The sequence below is a fragment of the Peromyscus maniculatus genome, chromosome 18 (assembly GCF_049852395.1).
Source record: "Peromyscus maniculatus bairdii isolate BWxNUB_F1_BW_parent chromosome 18, HU_Pman_BW_mat_3.1, whole genome shotgun sequence".
In the NCBI taxonomy this organism is placed as follows: Eukaryota; Metazoa; Chordata; class Mammalia; order Rodentia; family Cricetidae; genus Peromyscus; species Peromyscus maniculatus.
The window spans coordinates 49,091,133-49,118,494 of NC_134869.1; the positions used below are offsets into that span (position 1 = coordinate 49,091,133).

At 47.8% G+C, this 27,362-nt stretch overlaps 1 protein-coding gene across 2 annotated transcripts in view; it reads left to right on the top strand.

Annotated features, from left to right (window-relative positions):
• Positions 1-4,102: 4,102 nt before the first annotated feature.
• Positions 4,103-27,362, top strand: part of Rassf3 (Ras association domain family member 3) — a 64,418-nt gene continuing 41,158 nt past the window's right edge. The window contains exon 1 of one of the 2 annotated variants that reach the window (XM_006973343.4): positions 4,103-4,375. In XM_006973343.4, the coding sequence (XP_006973405.1) occupies positions 4,265-4,375 (111 nt within the window). In that variant the 5' untranslated portion in view covers positions 4,103-4,264. Of the gene's footprint in view, positions 4,376-15,266; positions 16,531-27,362 lie in introns of those variants that run through there. The other variant, XM_076554174.1, reaches the window with a different exon arrangement.

The following is a 27,362-nucleotide window of genomic DNA, read 5'->3' on the forward strand; positions in this document are numbered from 1 at the left end:
TTTGTAACTGTGTTCCAGGGGATCTGACACCTTTCCTCCTTGGGCTTGAGGCACTCACATAACTGAATAGACATACAGAAAAACACCCAAACACATAAAATAAAAAAAATAAGATGAGCTGGGCTGTGGTGGCACACACCTTTAATCCCAGCACTGGGGAGGCAGAGGCAGGAGGATCTCTGTGAGTTCGAGGCCAGTCTGGTCTACAGAGCGAGATCCAAGACAGCCAGGGTTACACAGAGAAACCTTGTCTCAAAAAAAAAAAAAAAAAAAAAAAAAGCTGAAGCAAAAGAATAAGCAAGAGGGTTGTCATTCCGGCCCAGGTCTGCCTGCCCCACAAGGTCATACCTTTTCCATGTCACACAGGCTCCAGTGCAATGGTCATCTGTCAGTGTGACCTTTAGGATGAATCTGTGATACTTTATCTTACGCCTTAGCACACAGTAAGAACGTCACCTGTCGTTACAGGTACAAAAATGTGCTTAGATCATGCATGTGTTTCATGACCTGCCTCACAATATGTTGGCTCATTTCAGGAGTGGAAAAAAAAAAAGGACCTCCTTGTTTATTTGTTTGGAGTTTCCTATGATTTAACTCTGTTCTCTGCTCTCAGTAACCAAACAAGTACTTTTCACCAAGAGGTCAAAGATTTATCCACCCTTTGCTCCAAATCTGGTGAAAAACAAAACCATTCTAGAAGAGTGACTTTTCTGTGTTTGTTACGCTTTTACATTTTCTTTTTTCAAGGCTGGGGATTGAACCCAGGGCCTTGCGCACAGATAGGAAAGTGCTCTACCACTGAGCAAGACCTCTGTTACTGATGACCTGTTACTCTTTAGATAGGAGTTCCCAACACTCATCCATGTCCTGTCGTCGTCGTCCCCCCCCCCCTGCACATGGACAGGACTAGCTCTCTAGCCTCCATGTCTATTTGTAGAATATGGTCTGTATTCCTTTTCTTGCTGCTCTGATAAAGCTACTTTGTATACATTTACTAACCTTTCAGCTTGTTCCCCAATTAACATGGAAAGAAAAGGTTAGTAGGCATTTAATGAAAATCGGAACCAATAGGCTCCTATATCAGTGGGAAATGTATGGTGATTGATTCAGTCCACTTAGAAATTCAGGTCTGTGTCTGACAATAAGTCCTTTCAAAACTGAGCTTGCCTGAGTCTGTTCTATGTTATTTATTCTCTGAATTTTAAATGCTAAAAATGTCTAACTGCTTAACAAGGCATTTTGAGTTTTCACAAATTCTGATTTTGTGAGTCAAAACTTAAATTCAGCTTTCATTAAAAATGTGGCTATGTTAGCTGTGGTATGGTGGCACACTCCTTTAATCTCAGCATTCAGGAGGCAGAGGCAGGTGGATCTCTGAGTTCCAGGCCAGCCTGGTCTACAGAGTGAATTCCAGGACAGCCAGGGCTACACAGAGAAACTCTGTCTCAAACACACACACACACACACACACAAAAAAAAAAAAACCGCTATGTGAAAAATACAGAAATATGATAATTAGCCGAGCGGCGGTGGCGCATGCCTTTAATCCCAGTACTCAGGAGGCAGAGCCAGGTGGATCTCTGTGAGTTTCAGGAAAGGCGCAAAGCTACACAGAGAAACCCTGTCTCAAAAAAACAAACAAACAAACAAACAAACAAAAAAAAAAGAAAGAAAGAAAGAAAGAAAGAAAGAAAAAAGAAATATGATAATTATGCAGCTTTTGCTTTTTGTTGCTTGAAATCAGTGACTTTATTTTTATCTTTTTAAATCTTCAGGGCTGGGCAACAAAACCATAGGGCCCCATTTATGGAGATGTTCTACCCCTAGACTACACCTTACCCCAGTCATGACTTTTTTTTTTTAGAAGTGACTCTTTTAGGGCTAGTGAATGGCTAGGCCAGCAAAAGGTGCCTGTGGTACAGTCCCAGCTGTCTGAGTTAGGAGGCTAGGGCTGCCGTCACAAAGCTGTCTCCGATTTCCACAGGCACGCCATGGCAGGAATGCCTACACACACAAACACTAATCAAGTTTAAAAATCAAAAAAGAGTCACCTTGTCCGAAGATGGTGGCACCTACTTTTAATCCTAGCACTCAGGAGGCCGAGGCAGGTGGATCTCTAAGTTCAAGGCCAGCCTGGTCTACGTTCCAGGACAGCCAGGGCTACACAGAGAAACCTTCTTTTGAAAAAACAAACAAACAAAACAACAAGAACAACAAACCAACCCCAAGTGATTCTGATGAGAATGCTGACAGCTATAAAACTCTATCCAGTCATTTCCGCTCAAAAACAACATGAAAAATCTTTTCTGTTTTCAGATAGGGTTTCTCTATGTGCTCTACGTGGCATGGAACTTGCTATGTAGACCAGGCTAGCCTCAAACTCAGAGGTTTGCCTGCTTCTGCCTCTGCACCAGTGACCACGTGCTAAGGCTCAAAACATCATTTTATTTTCTGGTGTGGTAGATTATAAAGTACTTTGAGCATATTTTTCCTCAAAACAGTCATCGATGGAGTAATTTGTTCTGGCTAAGGGACTCCACCCTTTCAATTTATAATAACATAAGCTCGCTAAATTATTTAACACACCCATTACTCCAACTGGAGTATTTAATGAAGACACTGTTGTTGCGATATGGTAATATTTGAGTGATGTAAGAGTCAAACAAGAAAAATCTTGCATTAAGTAATTGTCCTCTTCTCTTACATTTGGCTATGTGAAAAATACCCAAGGAGCCAGCTTCTACCCAATGAAACAAGAAAGTTAGGCTCTGCTCTCCAGCTACCCAGTCGTTCCGTGGCTGGGAAGAAGTCTTCATGGAAAGCCTTTGCAACAAACAGGCTGTGACTCTGAGGTCCCTCTGGGGTTGAGTTCCCCGGAGTGAGAATCTTGCAAACTAGGCATGTGAGTAAGCCCGGATTAGCCGGTCTCCTTTCCGCCGGAGGGGTAGAAGGGACGACGCAGGCACCATTTTTTTTTCCCCTTCTCTTGAAGTTTCAAAACCCCCTTTCCCTTCGAGGTCTCTGCAAGGAGAGTCACTCCCGGCACATCAAGGTGAAAACGACCGACCCTCAGGTGACCGTAAGCAAAGAAAATGCCGCATTTTAAAAGTTTAGCTGATTGCAAGGATTTTTTATTTTTCAAAGGGAAGCTGGTGTGTGGGCGGACAGAAGGGTCTAATCAACTTGCCCCCACAATTTAACTCGCCCCTTGTAGGTGACCGTGTAAGTAAGGGCTGCTAGCGGAAGGCGACATTTGCAGTGTACATTTAACTAAAAGCATTGGATTGTTCTGTGATCCTGGGATTTGTCCGTCCTCTGAAACCTCAACGACTTTAGCCACTCACGTTTGGGATGCGCCTTCGCCACGGGGGGCGGGAAAGCCGTACGGCCCGAGGTCCAACAAGAGAGGGTGTTTTATTTCGAATAAGCCCCGGTCGCTCTTTCCCCACCCACCTCTGCTAACTTATAACGGTCAGGGAGGGACGCGCTGCACGCCGGTAGGTCTACCGTCTCCACCAAGGACGAGCCCCATGGAGAAAGTGCAAAAAGTTCTCCGTTGCATTCCCGCCCTCTCCAAAACTTCGGTCCCAGTCGCGGGGGGACAGGAGGGTCACTGAGGAATTTGCAATTTCCGGGAGGCTGCGGGAGGAAGCACGCCTGAGCACCGTCCCAGCAGGGGTGGCCCTCGAACCCGACTTCCCCCTCGCCGCGCTCGGGAGCTAGGCCGGAGGGGCGTGGCTAGGGGGGGACGGGGGCGGGGCCCCACCTGCGCGCGCGCGGAGCGGGGCTGGGCTCCGCAACAGCTGCAGCAGTCGGTAGGGGCGGGGATCTGGGCGGGGCTTTGGCCGCCCAGGGGCGGGGCCTGCACTGGGGCTGGGCTTGATAGGGTCTTGGCTCGCTGGGGGGGCGGGGCTTCGGAGGGCGGGACCTGGACTGGGCTGGGCTTGGTAGGGTCTTGGCTCGCGGGGGGCGGGGCCTGGCCTGGACGGGGGGCGGGGCACGGGAGGGGGCGGGGCCGTGGCTCACCCGAGGAGGGGAGGAGCCTGGGGAGGGCGGAGGAGCCCGCGGGAAGGGGGGCGGGCGGACCAGACGGGCGGCTTGAGCGGCGGCCGCAGCTGCAGCAGCAGCAGCAGCAGGACGGGCGGCCGGCGGCTCGGGGGCCGCGCCTCGCCGGGAACCTCGCGGGGTCGGGCGGGCGCCGCACCCCGGCCTGGCCGCCTGCGCCCCCGGGGAGAGGCCCCCTGCGCGCGACGGGACCAGCAGCATGAGCAGCGGCTACAGCAGCCTCGAGGAGGACGCGGAGGACTTCTTCTTCACCGCCAGGACCTCCTTCTTCAGGAGAGCGCCTCCGGGCAAGTCCCGTTCGGGTCAGCCGGTGAGTGGCGTGCGCCAGGGCCGGGGGTGGGGGGTGGTGGGGTGGTCCGGGCTCCACGTGTCTCACCCCTTCCGCCGGCCCGATGCTCGGCTGCCGGCGGGCGGGGTGCAGAGGGTGGCCTCTGCCCTTTCGGATCCCGAAAGGTGCGGGGAAGCCTGTGTAGTGGGCGTGGGGCGCCCGCGGCAAGGGAAGGAGGTGGAAGGGCAGGGAGCCAGATGGCCTGGGCCGCTCTGCTCGTCGGGGGCGCGGGCTGCGGGCTGCGGGTGCAGCTCCGGGAGCCTGGAGGTGTCCGGGCCGCTCGGGGTTGTTCCGTCTACGGCCCTTCAGGGGCCACAGCCGGGTCCCCGCGCCGTCCTGGCTGCTGCAGTCCGGCCGATGGGCCATGAGTGGCCTGAGGGCACGCGGTGGCCCGCCCCGGGGTGACCGAGCAAGCCCCCCCAGACCACGGGCACGCTGCAGGGCAAAGGGACCGGGCGAGCGTTGGCGCTCACTGATGTCTGGGTTGCCGGAGTCGAGTCCTGGTCCAGTTTGCGGGTGCTGCGGGCGTCCTAGGTAAACTTAGCTCCAGGGAGCTGAGCTTTACACGCCGGTTTTCTTCCTTTTTTGGAGGAAGGGTGCCGTGGGAAGCGTGGCTTGGGAAAAGACGGTACAGGAACTTGTGCCAGCTTCGCAGATCGTGACAGTGATTGTTTTTTTTTTTTAAAGGGAAGTCTTCCAAACGGGGCACTTTGGCCCGACTTGTAAGGTCGGCTTTTGAACCCATGGCTTTCTGACCCTGGAAGCCGCACCAGGGAGGGACCCTGGCTAGCCTGGCCATGCTCTCTCTCATCAGATTTAGAGACTGTAACGGGACCAACTTGTTGCTCCTAAAAACACAACAGGCCCGCACCGGAGGTTTCTATCAGAGCTCTGGAGATGAAAAAGAGAAACCAGTCGTTGAGGGGTGGGGGTTTTGGTGGAGGGGAACTCTGCCCACGTTGTCCTTGCCAACCCTTTCAAGTTTTAATAGGGTACTTTTTGAAGTAAGATTTATTTATAAGATTTGGAAGTTCTAATCTTTTCGGTCTGTCCAATGTCCAAGCTGAAGGGAGGAGAAGGAGGGTAGTGAAGGGCGAGAGTGGAGTCAGGTGCCCTTATTTCAACCACCAGCTAATCTTACCCCAGTGAAGGGCTGGAGGTGGGTGGGATCGCGGTTTTATCCTCTGACTTCTCGGGTGGCTCTGTTGACTAGGGCTGTCCTTTATTTTCAGTAGAATGTGCTAATGGCATGAATTTGGAAGTCAAAGATCCCTCTTGCCTGGCCTACCCCCTGAGGGTCAGAGAGGTTTCCCTCTGGCCTTTTCCACCTTGTTTTCCCTCGCCTTGTGTATTTCCCTGCGACACTTTGCATTTTCTCCTCCTACCGACGCCATAAAGAGCTTGGACTAGTTTGAAGTGTACTCCAGAGGTGACTCGTCATTTCCAGAAAACTAGAACGTTCTACAGGTGTGAGATTCTCCTCCACAGGGGCCAGCTGGAATGCTGTGGTTGGAGTTTTAAGAATCCTTCCGTGCTCTTAAAAACAGTTGATGCAGTAGGCTGGGGATGTAGATCCGTAAGTAGAGAGCTTGCTTAGTACTGTATGATCTAGGTGGTGGTAGTTCACAGGTTCACAGTAGTGTGTGTGTGTGTGTGTGTGTGTGTGTGTGTGTGTGTGTGTGAAGAGAGAGAGAGAGAGAGAGCGTGAGAGCGAGAGCACGCAGGAAGATCAGCAATTCAAGGTCATCATCTAAAACCCAGACACACACACACACACACACACACACACACACACACACACACACACACACACACACAGCACAGCTTTTCTTTCCAGGATTATATACAGTTAGCCAGTCAAGATTATATGCATTCATGCACGCAGTAGTCATCTAATTGTGTGTATGTGCATATCTGTGTATGTCTGGTAATATTGCTTATTGAGCACTGGCATGAGTAGGTAAGTCCTGTGTTGAAAGAGCCACTTCCTGGGTTGAACAGTTCCCTGTGCGGATTTTGCAGCTCTTGCCTGTTTATTCCATCTATCATGGCTCATACACACAGTGCTAAGCTGTGGCCATTGTTTGTCAGTTAAAGAAAGGGTTCTTGGAGAAAAAGGATTCGGAAGCCCGAGTTCATTTATTTACTTCTTTGTTTGTTTGTTTCTGAGACAGTGTCTCTCTTACATCGCCTTGACTGCCCTGGAACTCATTATGGAGGCCAGGCTGACCTGGAACTCAGAGGTCCGCCTGCCTCTGCTTCCTGAGTACTGGGATTAAAAGTCAAGTGCCACCAGGCTGTCTGCACCCTGAGTTTCAGTAGGCATTTTGTTGTATTTGAAGGAGTGACTGTATCTGAGGTTCTGGATTACATATATGAATGAGGAAGTAAAAAAACAGATAAAGCAAAGACTGTATGGTGCGCATTTCTTCACCTTGGAATGCTTTCGATGATGGGGGCCGGACAAACACTTCTTACGTACACAGTGCCTCTACCTCCCCTGAAAGGTGGGGCGAACCGTTGCCATAACGATCTATTCTTGATAGCAGTGATTCCTCTCCTCCCTTATGTCATACCACCTGCTGGAAGCGCTAGGAAGTCTGCTCTCTGGAACTCTTGCAAATATTCAAAGAAGGCAAGGAGTCTCTGGTGAGTGCAGGATGAGGAGAAGGGAGCGTGTTGGGGAGGGTCGGGGATAGACATTTTCTTTTTTCTCTTGCCAGGCGAGGGAACGTTATCCAACCTCTTTCCATCCCTAGTGATAACGAAAAGAGACATAAAGAAAACGGTGTGATTTTTCTCATTTTATTTTGCATCCTGTTTGTCTTAAAAAAAAAAAATGCTGGGCCATGGTGGTACATGCCTTTAATCTCTGCACCCTGGAGGCAGAGGCAGTGGGATCTCTGAGTTCAAGGCCAGCCTGGTCTACAAAGTGAGTTCCTGGACAGCAAGGACTAAACAGAGAAACCCTGTCTTGAACCACCACCCTCACCCCCACCCCCGCCCCCCAAAAAAGACCAAATATCTGGTGAAAGTGTGTAAAAAAAATGACCTTTTGGGGGGTGTTATTGCTGTCTCCCCCTGGCCTGAACCAGCCCTTCACTCAATTGTTGCTCAGCAAACAGTAGTTGGATAAATGAATGATTTCCTAGCTGCTTGATACCACTTTCAGACATAGCCCATCTTCTGGTTCCGCAAGAGCCCTCTGAAGCTGTGATCTTAGGAGAGATATTGTTGAGCGGTTGTCCAAGGCCCTCACTCAGATGTTAGGAGGGCTGGAGCTTGGACCTTCTAATGCGGATTGCATTTTCATGTTCTTAGCAAAAAGATTACTTAAAATTCCGTTTTCCCTTGTAAATATGGATGTGTATATATCAAGAATTGCTCAAAAAGTTTGACTCTTCTTGCGCATAATGGCATTACAGTGCTCTCAGTTCGGGTTTGTGGAGTCACTGGGCTTCAGGGGACCCACTTGGTCATAGTATTAAGCAGAACCAAAAATGTCCACAGTTCTGTAGTTACTAAAATCAAATTGCCTCGAAATATAGGACACATTCACAGTCTGAAACTATTAATATAATCAGCTAAACTTAGATGTCTTTTTAAAAAATTTTTTATTTTTATTTTTTCACAGTCCCACAAAGCCCAGGCTGGCCTTAAACTCTAGGTAGCTAAGGATGACCTTGAACTTCTTGACTGTCCTGCTTTCACCTGAGTGCTAGGAGTCATGCCCCGTTTCCCGGGGTGCTGGAGATCAAGCACGTTAGACAAGCACTCCCCTTTCTTTGAAAGCTTATGGTAAGTTAACAGAGTAAGGGACACTGTTTCTGCTTTAGAAGTGGAAGAGCCACGGCTTCTCCAGAAACGTGAAAGGACGTTGTGCACCACCCACATTAACTTTAGAAAGTTAACACCGAAGAATTCTTAAAGTAAGGCTGCAGTAGGCCACGTCGGCCTTTAGCTGCCTTCTGGGTGGACGCCATATTCTTCTAGTAGTCATTTGGTGACTGTCCTGCTGTGCTTTTTTAGATGGCTCCATAGTAATGTGTTGCACTCTCATATTTTATTATTATCATTTTTTTTTTTTTAATTTTTTACTAGGGCACCAGATCTCCTTGTAGATGGTTGTGAGCCACCATGTGGTTGCTGGGAATTGAACTCAGGACCTCTGGAAGAGCAGCCAGTGTTCTTAACCGCCGAGCCATCTCTCCAGCCCTATTATTATAATTTTTAAAATTTTTTAACTTTATGTGTATGGGGTGGTTTTGCCTGCATGGATGTCTGCGCCACATATATAAATGCCCATGGAGGTCAAAGGAAGGCATTGGTTTCCCTGGGACTGGAGTCACAGATGGTTATGAGCTACCATTTGGGAGCTGGGACTAGAACCTCGGTCCTCTGGCAGAGCAGCCAGTGCTCTGAGCCATCTCTCTACCCCTGAACTCCCTTTATTAGTTTGTGTTTCCTCTGGAAGTTTTGGAGGTAGTTCACTCGGGCAAAAGAATAGTGGTTTAGCCAGGCGGTTGGTGGCGCATGCCTTTAATCCCAGCACTCGGGAGGCAGAGCCAGGGGGATCTCTGTGAGTTCGAGGCCATCCTGGGCTACAGAGCGAGATCCAGGACAGGCACCAAAACTAAACAACAAACAGAACAGTGGTTTACAGTGTCAGCAGTATTTTAGCTATACTAGTTTTAACCCTTGATAACTGAATACAAGGATTCCTACCAGCACTCTTTTTTAAAAAAGAAAAAATTAATTTTATTTTGTGTGTTTGGGAGTTTGGTCTGCCAGTGTCTGTATCCTTCCTACACGTGAGCCTGGTGCCTGCAGAGGCCAGAAGAAGGTGTCAGATCCCTTAGAACTGGAGATATAGATAGATAGTCGAGGACCACGAGGTGCCTGCTGGGACTTGAACCTGGGTCCTCTGGAAGGGCAACTGGTGCTCTTAACTGCTGAACCAGCCCCCGCCGGCAGTTTTGCTTGGTGTAAGGCCTTTGCACATCTTGCCTGTGTGACTGTTTTTAGAGTCTCAATCCGTTGGACTTTTGGGATTGTGTCAGCAGAACTCAAAAAGGCCTGTTCCTCTCACTGAGTTTCAGAAGGAGATCAGCCCCCAGCCTCTGTGACCTCGTCTGGGCAGTATACTCTGCCATGTTTCTTCTTCTGGCAAACATGCAAGATTTGGAATTATTTGGAAGCAGTGACAAGAAAACACTTATGAAAAGCGAGACTAAAAATATCCAATAATGTGGTTATTCTTTCTAGACTTCCTTTGGCAGCCAGTGCCTGTCATACTGTGACCGATATTTTTCTAGTGGGGGAAAATGGAGGCTGACCCCCCCCCCCCATTCCTTCCTAGTGGGTTCTGATCCCCAGCTCTTAGCTTTGAACACGAGCTGCTTACTTGCTCATCTCCCTCTCTGGCATGAGTAGCTGCCACACTTGGAGGCTGGAAGGCCGCTAGCCAGCCTCGGATTGTTGGGGAATGTTATTTTAAGGTGAGTTGCTTTTGTTTATGTTGCATCTGTTGAACTCTGTGAAGCTGTGCTTGTCTAAAACACCTGATGGTCTAACAAAGAACTGAACGGCCGATAGTGAGGCAGGAGAAAGGATAGGAGGGCCTGGCAGGCGGAGAGAATATATGGGAGGAGAAATCTGGAAAGGGAGAAATCAAGGACCCCGAGAAGGAGGAGGACATCAGGGGCCAGCCACCCAGCTATATAACCAGGAAGCCACGGAGTTAAGAGTTAAGATTTACAGAAGTTAGAGAACAGGAAAAGCCCAAAGGCAAAAGGAAGACAGAGTAAGTTAGGAGAAGATGACAAGAAACAAGCAAGCTGAGGCCGGGCGTTCATAAGTAAGAATAAGCCTCCGTGTGTGGTTTATTTTTGGGAGCTGGGTGGCGGGCCCCCCCTAAAGAGTAAAAGAGTTAAAAAAAACTAACAACAACACTAGACCTCTTTTCAGAAGCCATAGTAGAGAACTAGAGTAGTGTGGATGGCTAGGTACATCCTGTATGATGCTCATGTTGTGGCCAGCCCAGCCAGTCTCTCTGCAAAGAGCTCAGTACACCCTGGCTCCTTAGGAAAACTGTGTAGTCATGTGATCGAATACGGAGACAGAGAAACATCTGAGGGCAGTGAAAGGTTTCCAAACCCAAAACAAATCCAAAATCAAATACAGTGAATCTGCTCCTGGCATTGCTCGATGTGGGGCCTGCACCACTGACGTCACCATAGCCTTGGTTCCACGCATACACCCTGAGCAGAGCAGTGTGCCCAGTACATGTGGACCCACCTCACAGCGCCAGCGGCTGCTGGCTGGAACACCTCACACAGGCTTGAGATGGTCAGGTTTAGAGCTGCAGCGTTCTGACCGAAGACACAGTTTTTGCCATTTTGTACTGGTGTTACGTGTGCGAACCGGCCATTTGGAGCCTTCCTGGCATCGGTGATGATAAAACCAAATATTGGCCAACTCTGAAAAATGTTGAAGAGGCTGTGTCTGTCGGTATCAGATAGCCAGTCAGGATGCAATTGGTGATATGCAAATAGACAAGCACAACTGTCTTTTAGTGTGCAAATTTGCTTTTTGTCCTGAGTGATAAAATTACACACACACACACACACACACACACACACACACACACACACACACCCCAAAGAATTGTAAAATAAATACCCTTAATTTTTATCATCCTTATTTTGTGTGCACATTTCTATCTCAGTGCTCCTGTGTGGGTCAAAGGACAGCTAGTTGATGTTGGCTTCCTCTTCCCACCATGTGAGCCCCGGAGGTCAAATTGACATCATTGCCTTGGAGGCAGACGCCTTCACCTGCTGAGTGGTTTGACCCGCTCCTTTGAGCCTGGATTTCTTCATAGCTCAGGGTGGCCTCGAACTCATAATACAGCCAGTGTATCTGATGCCGACCTTTAACTTCTGATTTGGGTCCTGTCGATTCAATCAGGGTTTCATACATGCCGGACAAGCCCTCCAGCCCCTAGAATAAATTTCTTCACCATCTGTCATCAGTAATGTTTGATTGTGTGTGCTTATTTTATATGCCTAGAATCCCAAGCCAAGTTATAAGTTCCTCTGAAGAAAAGGGAACTTGGCTGGGAAAAGTTTCAGCAGCTTTGATGATGATGTATGTCCGAGGAATCAGCAGGAAGTTGGTGTTCTCGGGGCTAAGCAGGCATTGCCTTTTGAGACCATCCGATGTTTTAGCCTCTGGTTTGTGAGGCAGAAAGAAGCTCACTGTGCTGCCCTGGCTGCCTTTGAACTCCTGGACCCCTGCAGTCCTCTGGCCTGAGCTTTCTCCGTGGCTGGGACCGGAGACCCACCCCACACACAGCTCCTGGCTTATAACTTCCTGTTTGAAGAAAGCTAATCTCTGCTTTGTGTGTTCATTTGGTGAATAATTTACCCAGTCATTTTTAAGGATAGAAAAAAAAAAAAAACCTATACGCAGGGTGGGTCAGATTTCTGGCTGGTTAACCAACCAAAATATAAACCAAAGTAAACAACTTCCTCTCCTTTTCCTAGCCCTCCCTCTCCCCCCCCTCCCTTCCTGTTTTTTTGTTTGTTTGTGTTTTGTTTTTGACGGAGTCTCATTGTATACATGTTGATCACCAGCTGGCTCTGCGGCTGAGGGTCCTCCTCGAACCTCTGGCCCTCCAGCTTCTACCAGTGCTGGAAGTACAAATGCACACCACCACACTCCGATGGGGGGGCTGACTAGGGACCTGTGCGAACTCGACAAATACTCTGTCAGCTGAGCTGTATTTCTGGCCTGGTATTTTTCATTTTTCTGAGTCTAGTTAACTCTGGCTTGGCTGTCAGTAGCTAGTGAAATGTTTTTTGTTTGTTTTTTTTAACCTCCCCACCCCAACCCAGGGTTTCTCTGTGTAACAGCCCTGGCTGTCCTGGAACTCGCTCTATAGGCCAGGCTCGCCTTGAACTCACAGAGATCCGCTTGCCTCTGCCTGCTGGGTGCTGGGACTGAAGGTGTGCACCACCACTGCCACCGCCGCCCTGCTGGTTTTAATTTCTTGGTGACAATCCCTCGCCACCCTCCTCAGGCTCCCCAGTCCTGATTCTTGAAAACAGGGCTCAGAGCTAGGTCAACATTCTACCAGTGAGTTACTTCCAAATCCCTTTTGTTTGTCCCTGGCTGGCCTGTACTTGCTAGGTAGACCAGGCTAGACTTCCAACTCTCAGCTGCCTGCCTGTCTCTGCCTCTCAAGTGCTGGTGTGCACCGACATGCGCCGTTAAAACCTTTTTTTAATGGCGGAAGTCATCTGTGCTCTTGTCTAGAATCCAGGGTGTTGGAGCCTGTAGTACATGATTGAAATTTGAAATGCATGTGAAAAAAATGTCAGAACTGGCTCTTAGGAACAGGTGACCCTTCCAGAGCTGTTTGGTCTCTTGTAGTTTCCGAGCCCATAAAATGTGCCTGACCTGAATTGAAATGGACGGTAAGTACAGAAATACCCACCGGATTTTAAAGACTTAACTATAAAAGAAAGAAAGACACATGCATCACAGTAGTTTTAAAAATATGATGAAATGTTAAAATATGAATATGAACTATGTTACATGCTCTCTTGGGGGGTAGTTACTCATCTGCAAAAGTCATCCGAGTTGGACTACTCCTGAATGAAATCATACAGTAGTACTGCGCTTGACTTACATGTCCTGTGTGTGGAATGTGAACTGTTTTACACATTGGAATGACAATGTTTTAGGTATGTTGACCCAAATTAATTTTACCTATTTTTGTTTTTGTTTTTTCGAGACAGAGTTTCTCTGTGTAATTTTACCTATTATTAAAAAAAGGCTTTTATTTAAAAACACCTTTTATTTGTTTTAAAAAGTTGTTTATTTGTTTGTTTGTTTATGGAGAGAGTCCTCTCTCTGTGTAGACCAGGCTGGCTTCGAATTCACAGAGCTCTGCCTGCCTGCATCTTGCTCCAGGGTTCTGAGATTTAAAGGTGTGTGCCACTGTGGCTGACCTACATTTATTTGTGTGAGTGTGTTTGTCTGTCTGTGAACACAGATGCCACTGTGCCAGCATGGAGGTCAGAGGCCAGCTTGCCAGGATCCATTCTTTCTATAGTGTGTGTCTGGGGGATCAAACTCAGGTCCTCATTGCTTGGCTGCAAGCTCCGTTTTAGGCCAAGCCCTATTCATCTATTTTTAAACACTTTAAGGGTATGCATATGGCTTATATTTGGGTCGGATAGGGTTGCATACTAAAGCAGAGTTGAAGTCTTCACCATCGTCTGGGTGGCTGTGGCTTGGGGGTTGTTACCAGCCAGGCATGCTGGGAAGTTTTGTCTATGAAGGGGGCTTTCTCGCTGCTGTGGGGAATGGTTCCCTTTTGGCCTGCCTTGGGTCATGCATACCAGCATTTTGAGGTTATGAAACTTGTGTGTGGGGAACACCCCCCCCCCCTCTCTCTCTCACACACACACACACACACACACACACACACACACACACACGCACACACAGTTGAGCTAATAAGATAAAACTGGCCTAATGACAGTCCACATGCAACTCTGTGTTCAGTTTACAGAGAGAATGGGACTCATTATTTCAGAGTATTAGAACGGAGAGCTTAATATGTACTTTATGGACTGTAATTGCTAACTGCTGCTGCATGATTCGGTCAGCTAAGAATAATTTACTAATTACACTCAGCACTGCCCAAGTTCTTTCTCCAGTTACTAAACAAAGTGAGATAATCAGAGGAGGGACGGGGATAAATTTGGAAACTGGAGACCAGAAGAATGGATATCTTAGAAGATCTTGAACAGACTTGGAATGTAATCAGCGAGGTTTTCACTTGAAATAATGGGGGTGGGGGGTGAGTGGGAAGGCCGGAGGGAGGGAGAGATCGGGGAGGGTAGATTTCTAAGTTCATTTTCCAAGTGTTGACTGCATGCAGGGCTGGGTCTCAGGGATTCGGGTGGACAGAGCCAGCTGAGTTTTGGGGTTACTAGTCTCTGCAGCCCAGGCTGAGTTTGACAGCCCATCTAAGTGCGATCATCTATCTGGTCCTGATTGGTCTTTTTGTGACTTAGTCAAGTTGGCTTAATGTCTTCAGGGTTCCTCCACGTTGTAGCGTGTGTCAAGATTTCCTTCCCCTTTCAGGGTGAGTAATAATGTCTGCATGGACATGCCATTTTTCTCTTAAAACTGTTCACGTGGGTTACTGTGTCCTTTGAGTGGACATGATATACGGATATCTGTGAGAGGCCCTGCTTGGAATTCATTGGCATGCCCACCCAGAAATGCTACTACTGGGTATTATTTGGTAATTCAACTTTTGACTTCTGTTTGGAGACTTAAACTGATGTTTAAGTCTTGTTATTTAAATAGGAAATTATGGAACATTTCTGATTTTAGCTTTCATTTGATGTCTGTATTGTTTGTTAAACAGATGCTATTCTCCGTTTATTAGAAAGTATGTCTATGACCAAATATCTCTGATAATAATTTGTACAAAAGAAGTACAAATACAATTTCTTATTACCTCTGTGCTGGGATTGGACGCAGGCTGTCAGGCCTCTGTTAGGCAGATTCTGTGCCAGTGAGTGGTTTCCCCCAACCCCAACAGTTAGTGATGCTAATTCCCATATGCCAGCCACGAACATTTTGGGTGTGAAGGTTTTCCATGTGGATTCATCTTTGTAGATGTGCAGACATGACATGGGACGGGGCGGGTGACCGGGCCACTCCCGTGGCTGCAGCTCTGTGCTGCCTGGGCCTCCTCTAGTCAGAGTCTTTGTACCTGGCCCGCAGCTCTCTCCGGTCCTAGTCATCCAAGCAGGAAGAAGACCCAGCCGTGGTGGCCTGGAACCCCAGCACGGAGGGGCGAGAAAGGGGGCCGGACTTCAAGGGTGGCCTGTGTGTGCTGCCAGGAGCCAGCTTGTCGCCAACGACTGTTGCGATGAGAAGCTCACAGCGTTTTATTCTTATTTGGTTTCCATTTCTTTAATTAACAGGGACTTTACTGTCTTTCTGTTTCGGATCTTCTTTCTCTGAGCTTGGCTTCACCCACGACCTTTGGCCCGTGAGGCTGGTGAAATCTCGCCCTCGGTGTTGAGCTGAGCGTGTTGATCTGGTAGTTCCCCTTTCCTGTGGCCGGCTGAACTTAGGTTATGAGTGTAGCCTTGTTTTTTTGTTTTTTTAAACTTACCCCCGTAGTAGAGGGACGTCCCATATGGCTGACTCTGTTGATACCCAGAGCCTCCGGGATGCCTGGAGAGGCGTGGCCAAGAGGGCGGAGCCAAGAAGAAGGGTGGGGAGCCGCTCGAAGGTGTGCCCCTCCCTCCCTGGCCACATGAAAGGGGGACGGTAGTTCCTGTTTGTCTCAGAATTTCAACAGATACAGGGTCCGTTTGCCACCCACCCTGTAGGACTCAGGGGAGGGAGTCAGAGTCGTCTCACGAAATAGTCGAGGGTGTTAGAAAAGGGATGATTCAATGACTAAAACCCACCCAGCCAGGAGAATTCCAGTGTTTGCTTCTAGGTTTCTGGTCTTACTGGAGAGTCACAGTTGAAGGAGTCCAGGACCGCCATCCACTAACGTCGGTGCCTCTGTGGAAAACCATTGTATACCTCCCTTTCACGCTGATGTAACCTTTTCTTCTTTTTTAATTAACCAAAGGAGCATTTCAAAAAAGAGTTACTGCCAAGTGGTGGTGGTATATGCCTGTCTTTACTCCCAGCACTCAGGAGGCAGAGGCAGGCCGGTCTTTGTGAGTTCAAGGCCAGCCTGGGCTACAGAGAGAAACCTTGTCTTGAAAAACCAAATAAATAGTCACTCTTTGGTTTTGTGGTAGAGGGCAAATCAGTTCTTAGTCTCAGGTTTAGGATTTGCGAGCCTGGTTACAGGAGTTTTACGTGCACAGGATTCAGTTTCCACGCAGCAAAACCAAACAAGCGAAACATTGTGGAGTTGCAGAGCATCCTGGGAAAACACAGCTCGATTTGATGTGATTGTTTGTGGGATTTCTGTGGCCCTCAGATGAGAAGAAAATCACCAGAGGGTTTTACTGCTTCAGGATGTCAGCAGATGCAGGTTTCATGGCAATCAGGGAGAGAATTCAGGGAAACGGACCACAGTGAGTAATTTCCCAGCTCTGGGAAAATGTAAATATTATGTACATAGTTAAAGAAACAATAACATTACATCTCTCCTTCTCAGGTCTCTCCCTGTTTGTTTAAACAGGCTTGCTGATTGCTTTTTTTTCGGGCCAGTCTTCCTTTAGGGGAAGGTACTGCCCTTTCAGATTTTTCTGAAGTTTGAAAGTTGTTTTCGTGTGTTTCCTCTGGCCACCGCTGATCACGTGGCACAGGCATTTAGCACGGGACTGCCATGCTCAGTTTGATCCTTGGTCTCTGCTAGGGGGCATCTGTTCCAGAATTCTTCTTTCTTTTTTTTTTTAAATGATTTGATTGTATTATTTTGTGTGTATGGGCATTTTGCCTGTGTGTGTTTGAGCACTACCTTTGTGTACCTCAGAGATCATGAGAGGGTATTGTATCCTCTGGAACTGGAGTTACAGATGGCTGTGAGATGCCACGTGGGTGCCGGGAATAGAACCCAGGTCCTCCGGATGAGCAGCCAGTGCTCTTAACCACTGGGCCATCTCTCCAGCCCAGTGGTTCTCAATCTTCCTGGTGCTTTGACCCTTTAATACAGTTCCTCGGGTTGTGGTGACCCCCCCACACACACCATCATTTTGATCACTACTCCATAACTGTAATTTTGCTACTGTTTGAATCGTAATGTAAATAGCTGATATGTAGGATATCTGATATTGACTCCCTGAAGGGGTCGAGACCCACAGGTTGAGAACCAGTGCTCAAGCCCCTTTCTTAATCCTTGCCAGTTGGTGGGGAAAATTTGGAGAGAGGCTATTTAGCGTAAGAAATGCTTTTCAAAAGGGACAGCAACTTCAGATTCATTCTTGCTGGAGGGAGCTCTGTTTCAGTTTTCTTTATTCTTTGTACACACATACACACACACACCATTGTGTTTGCGTGGCAATCTGAGGACAAGTTAACGGGGTTTGGTTCTCCTTCTGTGTGGGATCTATCTTAGGTTTGTTTTTTAAAAGCTGAGTAAGTAGCCCGGTGGTGGTGGTGGTTTTGGCATAGGCCTTTAATCCCAGCACTTGGGTAGGCTGAGGCAGGCGGATCTCTTGAGTTTGAGTCCCGCCTGGTCTACAGAGTGAGTTCCAGGACAGCCAGGCTTTTGTTAAAGAAAAAAAAAATAGGTGAAGTGATTGAGGGAGGCTCCTGATGTCACTCTTATCCTACCTAGCATGTATATGCACACACATGAGCGCACACACATATGCATACAAGGAAATGGACATGCGGGGTGTGTGTGTGTGTGTGTGTGTGTGTGTGTGTGTGATATGCCAGGGGTGGAGCCCAAGGCCTGTGCATGTAGGCTTGATCTCCAGTTGAGACCATAGATGAAGAATCGATTGTCTGAAGCAGTTACATACAACAGTTGGAGTTTAAAGCAGGCTGGCTGTGTGCCTCGGGCAAGTCCTCACATGTCTGTAAGTCTGTAAGCTAATAGCCTGCAGAGCCTTAGTAAATGTTAGCAGTTGCCATCTCTGAGAGACCCCACCACCTGTGATATTGACTCCTTTAACTGAGCAGGCCGAATAAAGAACGCACTGCAGTTGAGAGATTTAAAATGGACCAATACGGTCAGTCGAAGGGTGACAGATGACAGAAGACTCATGTCTCCTTGGCTGTATTTCCTGAAACGGGCAGGACATCTATCTCAGTGTAGTTGGTAAGGGACAGCAGTCATTCCTGGAGGGTATTGATAGTTTTTAGCAGCTTATCATATCACTGTGGTGTCTTTGCTTCCTGGGAAAGGAGCTGTGGCCGCCTGCCTCCCGTCCAAGCCTGAGGCCACCTAACATCAAGATGTCACCAGCTTTTTTCCTTTCAAGTAGGCCACCCTGGCTTGAGGGAAGATATTTGATCGCATGAAAGTATAGTTTTCGTCACAGAGCTATGCCCTGTTTTCGAGTGTAAACTTCCTTTCTTCTTGTGACTTGCCTGGCTGCAGGATCCCAGCTGCGGAGTTCTGGTCTCCTGATGCAGTGACAGCCGTACTTCCTCCTGGGGGCTTTCCTTTTCCTGCAGCCGGCCTTGTGCTCATTGTCTGGGGACTTAGTCACTGTCTTCTTTCTGGCGTTCATGACATCAGATGAGATGAGATAATGCACACCCCGCCGGCCGCTGAGGGGGCAGGAGCCGCGCTCCGTCCTAGGCTGTGGCTGGCTGCTCAGCCGTCTGCTCCCCACAGCGTCTCTCTCTCTCAGCTAGGAGGGTTTGCAGGCACACAGATTGCCGCTCTGCTGGCCGCTTGCACACTTTGAATGGACTTGCTTCTGCTTGAATGCAGGGTCGAGGAAGTGCACAGTCATGGGATCTCTTTGGCCAATCCCTGCAGAGTTCCTTTCTGCACTGGGGACGGGAGTGGGGTGAGCCTTCTGGGTTCTGATGTTCACCCTCTACTCTTGTCTACCTCTCCTTGGGTTTGTGTTTCTTACCAAGAAAATCGGCTGTCTGAAGCTGTCCTTACATTAGTTCTGAATGCCTTTACTACATGGTTAATATATAATCTCAGTTTTAGCTGTAGTGTTTTTGATAAATTCTAAAGGACTCACAGATAAATGGTCTTGTTTGCTTTAAGACAGGGTTTTTCTATGTAGCCCTGGCTGTTCTGTAACTCACTCTGTAGACCAGGCTGGCCTCGAACTCACAGAGATCCGCCTGGCTCTGCCTCCCGAGTGCTGGGATCAAAGGTGTGCACCACCATGCCCAACAAGACACTAGTTTTGGATTTGTTGTTGCCATTTCTGGGATCTTTGGGAGGCTCCCTTATTAAGTCCCTGAATATTGGCTTCCTAATCTTTAAAACAGGTATTTTAAGTGGGACTGATTAAGATTGTATCCAGGGGAAGTTTCTAGGCTGTCAATCATGGAGTTGCCAGTTGGGCATGGCGGGCTGTGTGGAGACCTACAGACAGTTTATGTCTGCACCTTCTAGTGTAATTGATTGTAAACTTAGCCTATGTAATAGAGGAATAAAGACTTTTTGAAGGTGAATTCCATCTCTTTATTTTCTTCTGTAAAATGATGATTTGAAAATCAGAACACTTGATATCTAAGTGGTTTTGTTTTGTTCTTTCAAGACAGAGTCTCTCTATGGAGCCCTGGCTGTCCTGGAACTCACTCTGTGAGCCAGGCTGGCTTCAAACTCACAGAGATCTGCCTGCCTCTGCCTCTGCGTGATGGGATTATAGGTGTGTGCCACCACCGCCTGGCTTGATATCTAAGTTTAAATTTCTTTTGGAGTTGACTTTGTTGTGTATGAAGAAATCTTTGGAGAAAGATGACATTCCGGTACATTGTTAGATGTATCAGGGGACTTGCAGCCTTAGTTTTCCATCTTCTATGCTATCCAGATTGTGAACTTGACAAAGACAGACCACAACTCTGGTTTATAATGCCGGAGTTGTGAGTTGATTGATGAGCATCCATTCTGGGAAATGCATCACTGGGCATTCTCATCATTAAGAGCTTCGGGGTGTACACGGACAGACCTAGATGGTATCTCTCGGTCAGCCAGTCCATATGGCCCCTTGATGCAATATGAGAGGGAATCAAAGAACACAGCTGTGAGACCCGTGGGACTGTTGCTATGGTGATGCAGCATCCTGTTTCACGGAACACCTTGGGTTTTCTTTTGGTAAGTAGAAGGCGGTGCACACTAAAGTCGCGATGAAGATTTATTTAATTCATACACAGGCCAGCCACACAGTCACAATTATCCGGTGTTCTGTCACTAGTGTGTGCGCGCTCTGCTCTAACCACCGCAGCGGTTCACACCCGCAGCATTACCAGTGGAGGTGAAGTGTCGTCCTACAGTGTTATCAGGAAGGTTGTTACTTTCTCAGACTGTGGGGTTGTCAGTGTGTGTGTGTGTGTGTGTGTGTGTGTGTGTGTGTGTGTGTCTGGCACGGGGACAGAGGACACCCTGTTGATTTTTATATTTTAATTTTTTGGTGGTGGCATTCCTGGGATGGAACCTTCTTTGTGCCGAGTTGAAGGCGTTAGTGAGTTCTGTCCCCGGTCCAAATACGTTTGGTAGTTTACCATCCGGTTTTAATTTGGCCAGGCTTGTGTCAGAACTGTAATGAAGAAGTTGGGTTAGGACAGTGGAACAAGTGGCTTTTGGTTTTGTTTCGGTTTTCAATGGAGAAAGAATAAAGACAGTGCTAATCAATCGTGCATTCATGTGGAAGTGAGGCATCGCGGGGGAACGGAGGGGGCATTGGCTGGGCACCGGGAGACCCGAGGCCCAGACCTGAGGCTCCATGAACTGGCCTGGTGATGGGGCAACATTCAGGTTTCCATTTCTGCTTCAAAGGCCCTGACTAATTAATTCTTTAACGAATGGTTAACTTTTTCTGGAGCTCAATTACTGGTTCGAGTGAAAGAAACAGTGATTATGCTTGGGAGGGATTTTTTTTTTTTTTTCTCTGTGAATGCATTGAAATTGGATGAAGGGAATGGATGTGAATTCATTGGTTGTTTGTGTTTGAGAAATGAGCAGAAAACGCAGAATCAGTTCTTTTCTGCAAGAAGAAATATTTTGAGAGAGATCGAGGGACTCATGTTGTAATTAATTCATCCATTTTCAGTGCCAGTTGAGAGTGAGTCTCATGCAGACAAAAGAACACTTCAACTTGAGCTGAAATTCTGTGTTGCAGGAGCTCCAGAGACAGGCCCAAGAAAGAGCCCACCAGAGGTGCCATGTTGTGTTTAAGAATCCAGCAGGCTTGAAAGGAAGATCAGTTGGTACAGTGCTTGCCACATAATCCTCAGGACCTGAGTTCAGTCCCCAGAGTTCATGCACCAAAGCGGGGTGTGGTAGCTTGTGTTGGTAACCCCCACTCTTGGGAAGGGGAGACTGGCAGACCCCTGGGACTCACTATCCAGTCTCACCTAGTGATGAGTTCCAGTCGAGGGAGAGACCTTGGCTCAAGAAACAGTGTGGACCTGGTCGGTCCTCCTGAGGAGCAATACTTGAGATTGCCCTCTGGTCTCCTCATGCGTGTGCATACATAGTCTCACACCCATGATGCGCCCACGTGAACACACATGCACTTGCACATGCAAAGGAATCCAATGCTTACTAAGGACGAAGGACAGAAGGGGTGTGGGTCGGCCGCCATGCTCCTGGAAGAGCGGGACTGGAGTTGGTGTGGCATGTCGGGGTGAGGGCGTGTATCGAAGAAGGGTTCATTTTTTTCATTGCTTCTGACATCTCCATTGTCCCAACTGGTATGAGCTTACTTACCCTGCCAGGAAATGAACATGAACTCATAGTAGCTGTGGTTGCCAGCACAGGACCTACGAGATTAAGGCAGGGTCACTTAGCATGGATCAGGAGAGATCAGGAGAGAATCCCCGCCATCCCTCCGATTCCCCCTACCCCCAGTTGATTGGTTGGCCTTACAGGTGTGGCGCTGGTAGCTTGACTACACTCCAGTGGATCGACTGGTACCCATGATGCATTTGGGAAGCACAAATTGGAGTTGATAGGTTATTTAAAACAAACAAAAAGAGGGCATAGGCTGGGAGGAGTAGAGGATGGATATGATCAAACTACGTGGTGTGAAATGCTCGAAGAATTATGAAAAATATTATTATATTAAAAATCCTTGGGCTGGAGAGGTGGCTCAGTGGTTAAGAATACTGACTGCTCTTCCAAAAAGACCTGTGTTCAGTCCCCAGGACCCACATGGCAGCTCACATCTGTCTGTAATTCCAGTTCCAGGGGTCCCAACACCTGTGACAAAACACCAATGCACATAAAATTAAAAAAAAAAAACTTTTATGACTTAAAACATGACAACTACCACACCCAACTTTTTATTTAATTAATTTATTATTTTTTTAATGGGTTCTGGGGATTGAACTCAGGTCCAGGTGACGAAGCTATCTGACCATATCTCTCTGTTTTATCCTTCTTTGACACAGAGTCTTACGTATCCCAGTCTGGACTCAACTTCTTGCTTTGTAGCTTGGGAGTGACCCTAACCTCCTGACTCCACTGCCTACATTCTCCAAATCCTGGGATTACTAGCTTGGGCTCCTCGAGGTGGCTCCTCTCTGTTTGGAGGAAAATGGACTGATTACATACTTAACTTCCTTATTGGACCTCCCTGCTGGATAGGCTATACACATCTGCGTTTTTCTGCTTCCCCTTTTTTAAATGCTGTTGCAGGTGTGGAGTGAGAATGTTTACTCAACAGTCAATTCTGTAAGCCCTCTGGCATTTCCAGCAATGTTGGACCTCTGTGGGATGCAGAGGATAGGTGATTTCTGGGCTCCCCTGCTGCTCTCTCCTGCCAGTCTGTCCCTTCCTCTCCGACTTAGTGTTTCTTCTTTCTGAATGCATGTTTCATCCCGGGGCTGTGTCCCTGCAGGATTCCCGGAGGAACCCTGAGGGTTAAGAGCGTGGTTAGTGTCTTTGCCTCATGAGCGCATGGCCTAGCGGGAGGTCTTTGGTGGCGCTGGCGGAGGATGGTGAAGGCACCCGGGCTGACCTCGGACACAAACAGGGCTCTTGACCTGTGCTGATACATTTTGCGTGTATCAGGCCTTTGACAAGGGCATTGCTGCTTCCTCTGCATGGAAGATGTTCTGAGAGGCGGTGGGTTAGAAGCTAGGCCGCCTGGGCGGAGTGGGGGAAGCCGCGGTCCAGCCAGGGTGACTGTCCCATTACCAGAGGTCAGAGAATGAGGACATAATGCTGTCTGTGCACATGGAGCTTGGGTGAGGTGAGGGGCCAGGTAGGTATGGGCCACAGTGAGGTAGAGCTGGGCGGACTAGTGTGAAGTTTATTAGCTTTTTTTTTTCTATGGCAAAGGTTACTAGGGTACTCCCGAAGCCGTATTCATAGATTTACATTTGTAGGACACCCCTGAGTCTTGAACTTTCAGCGTTCCTATTTCCCATTACCGATTACATTCATTGTCATCTGAAAAACACTCGTGTACACCAGGAATGGAAATTATAGTGACTGTGATGAATGTCGCCTCAACCACAGAGAAGTTGGGAATTTCCAAGAGCTTTGTTCTAATTAAGAGCTGTCCCTAGTTTAGAGTAGGTCTTTGAAATTTGTTTCAAGGAATAGCGAATGAAGTTCTGAAGGCTAGTTATGTATTGCTGATTGTTGTTTCTTCCCTTTTTTGTTGTTTGGTTTTTTTGAGACAGGGTTTCTCCGTGAAGCCCTGGCTGCCCTGGAACTCGCTCTGTAGACCAGGCTGGTCTCGAACTCATAGAGACCCGCCTGCCTCTGCCTCCTGAGTGCTGGGAACTGAAGGTGTGTACCGCCACCATCCAGCACTGATGGTTTCTTTTCCTTTCAGATTTTTAAGAAAATTTAAAAATCTGGGTGCATTCCGAAAGTTAAAGTAAGTCACACATCCCGATTGACACTCTGGGATCTTGTAAGCATTTACAATATTTCTGAGAATGGACAGTGCACAGAGCTCTCTCTGTACTGTATACAGTTGGGTAGGTAAACGAGCCTCTCTCTCCGGAAGGACTTCCCTCGCCTGTGTGTGGGGGGAGACCAGCACACTGCATGGATGAGCACAGAGCTGCTCAGCCTCTGGAGACCGGTATCAGGCCACTGTGTCTGAGTCATTGATGCACCATTGTTGAACAGTGTGGGCAGCTTGGGTGTTCGCTTTTGGCTCTGGAAGGAAAGCTTCGTAACCAAGTGGCTGTCTTTTGTGTTCTGTAGAGAAAGCACTTGTATGTTTTGAAATGTTGTGAAGTGCCTCGAAAGCATGTGAGTTTTATGAGAGAATCAGAGTCCTCACTCACAAAGTGTCTTGGACATCGACATCCCAAGGGATGGAGTGGTATGTGCTGATGATACTCTTCAGAAATACCGTGTCATGCGCCTGGGGGATGGAGACCCGTAGATCACTGTGTTCCTCTTCCCTGTTTTTCCATGGTTTCAGATGAGATACTTCTAGAGAATCCAATATTGCAATAGAAAGGAAATGGCCTGGGCACTCTTAGGGCCTCAAGGCAAATATTAATGTCTAGAAGGTCAAAACACTAGAAGAGCCTTTTGTTTTAGTGTTAGGAAGCAATTCGTGCATAGGATAACGACATAAATGATACCTTTGGGCTGCTCTCCACCTGAGAAGCTAAAACATTGTAGCTGTACTTGAATTCCCCGGGTCTTCTGTCTTGGCTCATTTTCTTTTTCCCTAGTTTTTTCTTCTTTTTTTTTTTCTCTTTCTTTTTTCTTTTTTTTCTTTCCGAGACATGGTTTCTCTGTGTAGCTTTGTGCCTTTCCTGGATCTCACTCTGTAGACCAGGCTGGCCTCGAACTCACAAAGATCCACCTGCCTCTGCCTCCCAAGTGCTGGGATTAAAGGCGTGCACCACCACCTGGCTTTTTTTTTTTTTTTTTAATCATTGCCATGTCATCACATTGCGTCTTTTCATCAGTGGTTGCTTCTGTTGTCTGCCTTGTTCCTGAGTTTGGTCTGAATTGTCGTAGGTCATTTGAGCTGCTAAGCATCCCACCATGAAGCCGTTTCCTGTTGTTGGCCTCTAGTTATTATCTCCCATTTGCTTGGCTACAAACAATACTGCAATAAGCATCTTAATGTTTCCCCCTCCTCTGAGGTTTTAGAAGAGATCTCCAACAAGGATCTGAACGCGTGGATTGCCTGTTCATGGAGAGGAATCTTCAGGTTGGCGGTTTAGTAGGTTCTTTTGGTTTCAGCTTCGAAACAGGAAGTTTGGAGATAAAGAAATGACTCATATATCAGAGGTCGGTGGAGTACACCTGTAATCAGCGCTTGGAGTCTGAGGCAGGAGGATCCTAAATTCACACACCCTGAGCAGTGCAGTGAAACCTTGTCTCAAGAGAAACAATAAAGTGGAAATGAGCTAGTGTGTTAGGTTTTTTTTTAACAGTCCTAACGGATTTGTGACTATTTGTAGTTTATAGGGGAAAGTCCAGTACAAAACGGATAATATTTATTGTGTGTTAATGGTCTACAGCTTGATTATGTAAAGTTCCTTTTAATTTAAGAATTGCATCTTTTTCTAGGATCTCAGTGGGGACAGTAAAGGAAATAACTAAATTCTGTCTGTGGGATCTTGGTACCTTCAGGCTGGACTTACAGTGAGTGTAGCTTAGTGCAGACACAGGAAACTTGAACAAATAACCTTTTATGTGTGGTGTCTTTTGTTTGGGTGGGAGCTCCACCTCAGCCCCTGATACCCTGGCATCCATATACCCCAAGAGTCCGGAATGTTCTGGTGGAAGATCCACCTCAACTCCCCTCCCCCATCCCTTTCCCCAAACCCGCCCCTTCAAAGCCAGCCAAACACAGCTCCTCCCCCAGAGAGGCTCAAGACCACTCCCACAGGGTATGTAAGCTGCATCCCAGAAACCAGACCCCGTGGCTTTCCAGTCTCTCGTAGGCTGGAGAACCACTTGGAACGCTTTACCCATTAAACCAGGGCTTTTTCTACTTCAGTCTGATTCGGTTTGATTTGGATTGCTGCTTCAGTGGAGAGGTTTATCGGGGTAAAAAAAAAACAAACCATCCATCTATCCATCCATCCATCCATCCACCCACCCACCCACCCACCCACCCACCCACCCATCCATCCATCCATCCATCCATCCATCCGAGCCAGAGTCTTATGTATCCCAGCTGGCTAAGAAATTTGCTAGGTACCTGAGGGTTTTGTTTGTTTGTTTGTTTGTTTTTAATTTTAGTTTTTTTGTGAGATAGGGTCCTGTCGTCCCTGGTTAGCCTGGAACTTGTTCTACAGTTGAGAAGGATCTGAACTTCTCCATCTACCTCCTGAGTGCTGGGATTACACGCATTCGTGGACACACTCATTTTATGCAATGCTGGTATTGGGTGTCCAGCTCAGGGCTTTGTGAATCCTAGGCAGGCACTCTAATAACTGAGCTCTGTCCCTGGCCTCCTAATTTATTTTAAAATCTCTTTTTTAAACCTTCTCTTAAGTGCTCAAGTAGCAGGCGAAAGGTGCTGAAGTTTCACGATCGGCGTATAAAGCATGAAGGGGTCTCTTTGAAGGAACCTGGCGCTGTCCCTTCTTCAGCTCTAGAGAGGCTGTATTCCCTTATCACCTTCTTCCTGCTCCAGCCGCCCAGGTGTGCTTTGTGGTTTCCAAAGTACCCCCTCGGACTGGCTTGAGGCCGACGGGACCGGTTTCTTCATTGTTCTGCTTTGCTTTTTTAGAACATTTATGAAACTCTTTTCTCCACAAGTCCCTCCAGACAGATTTGCTGTACAATGTAGCCACTGTTCCAAAGTTTCTCACCTGCTGGCAGAAGCCAATGATAGCCCCCTACGGTGGATCTGACCTCAGGTCCTGTGATGGATACTTACTGGCCGAGGTATCTCTGATCTTCTTGCTATCCTGCAGTGAAATAATGAGATAAACCCCGAATCATAAAGGAATTGTGGTGGTTTGAAAGAAAATGTCCCCCCTAGGCCCACAGGAAGTGGCACTATTAGGAGGTGTGACCTTGGGGTAGGTGTGGTCTTGTTGGAAGAAGTGTGTCACTGGCGGCTGGCTTTGAGGTCTCAGATGCTCAAGCCAGGCCCAGTGTGGCTCTCTCTCTTCCTGCTGCCGGCCTATCCAGATGTAGAGCTCGCAGCTCCTTCTCCAGCACCACGTCTGCCTGTGTCCTACCATGCTTCCCATCATGATGACAGTGGACTGTAAATCATCCCAATTAAATGTTTTCCTTTATAAGAGTTGCCATGGTCATGGTGTCTCTTCACAGCAATAGAACATTGACCAAGACAGGAATTTAAAGCAATTATTC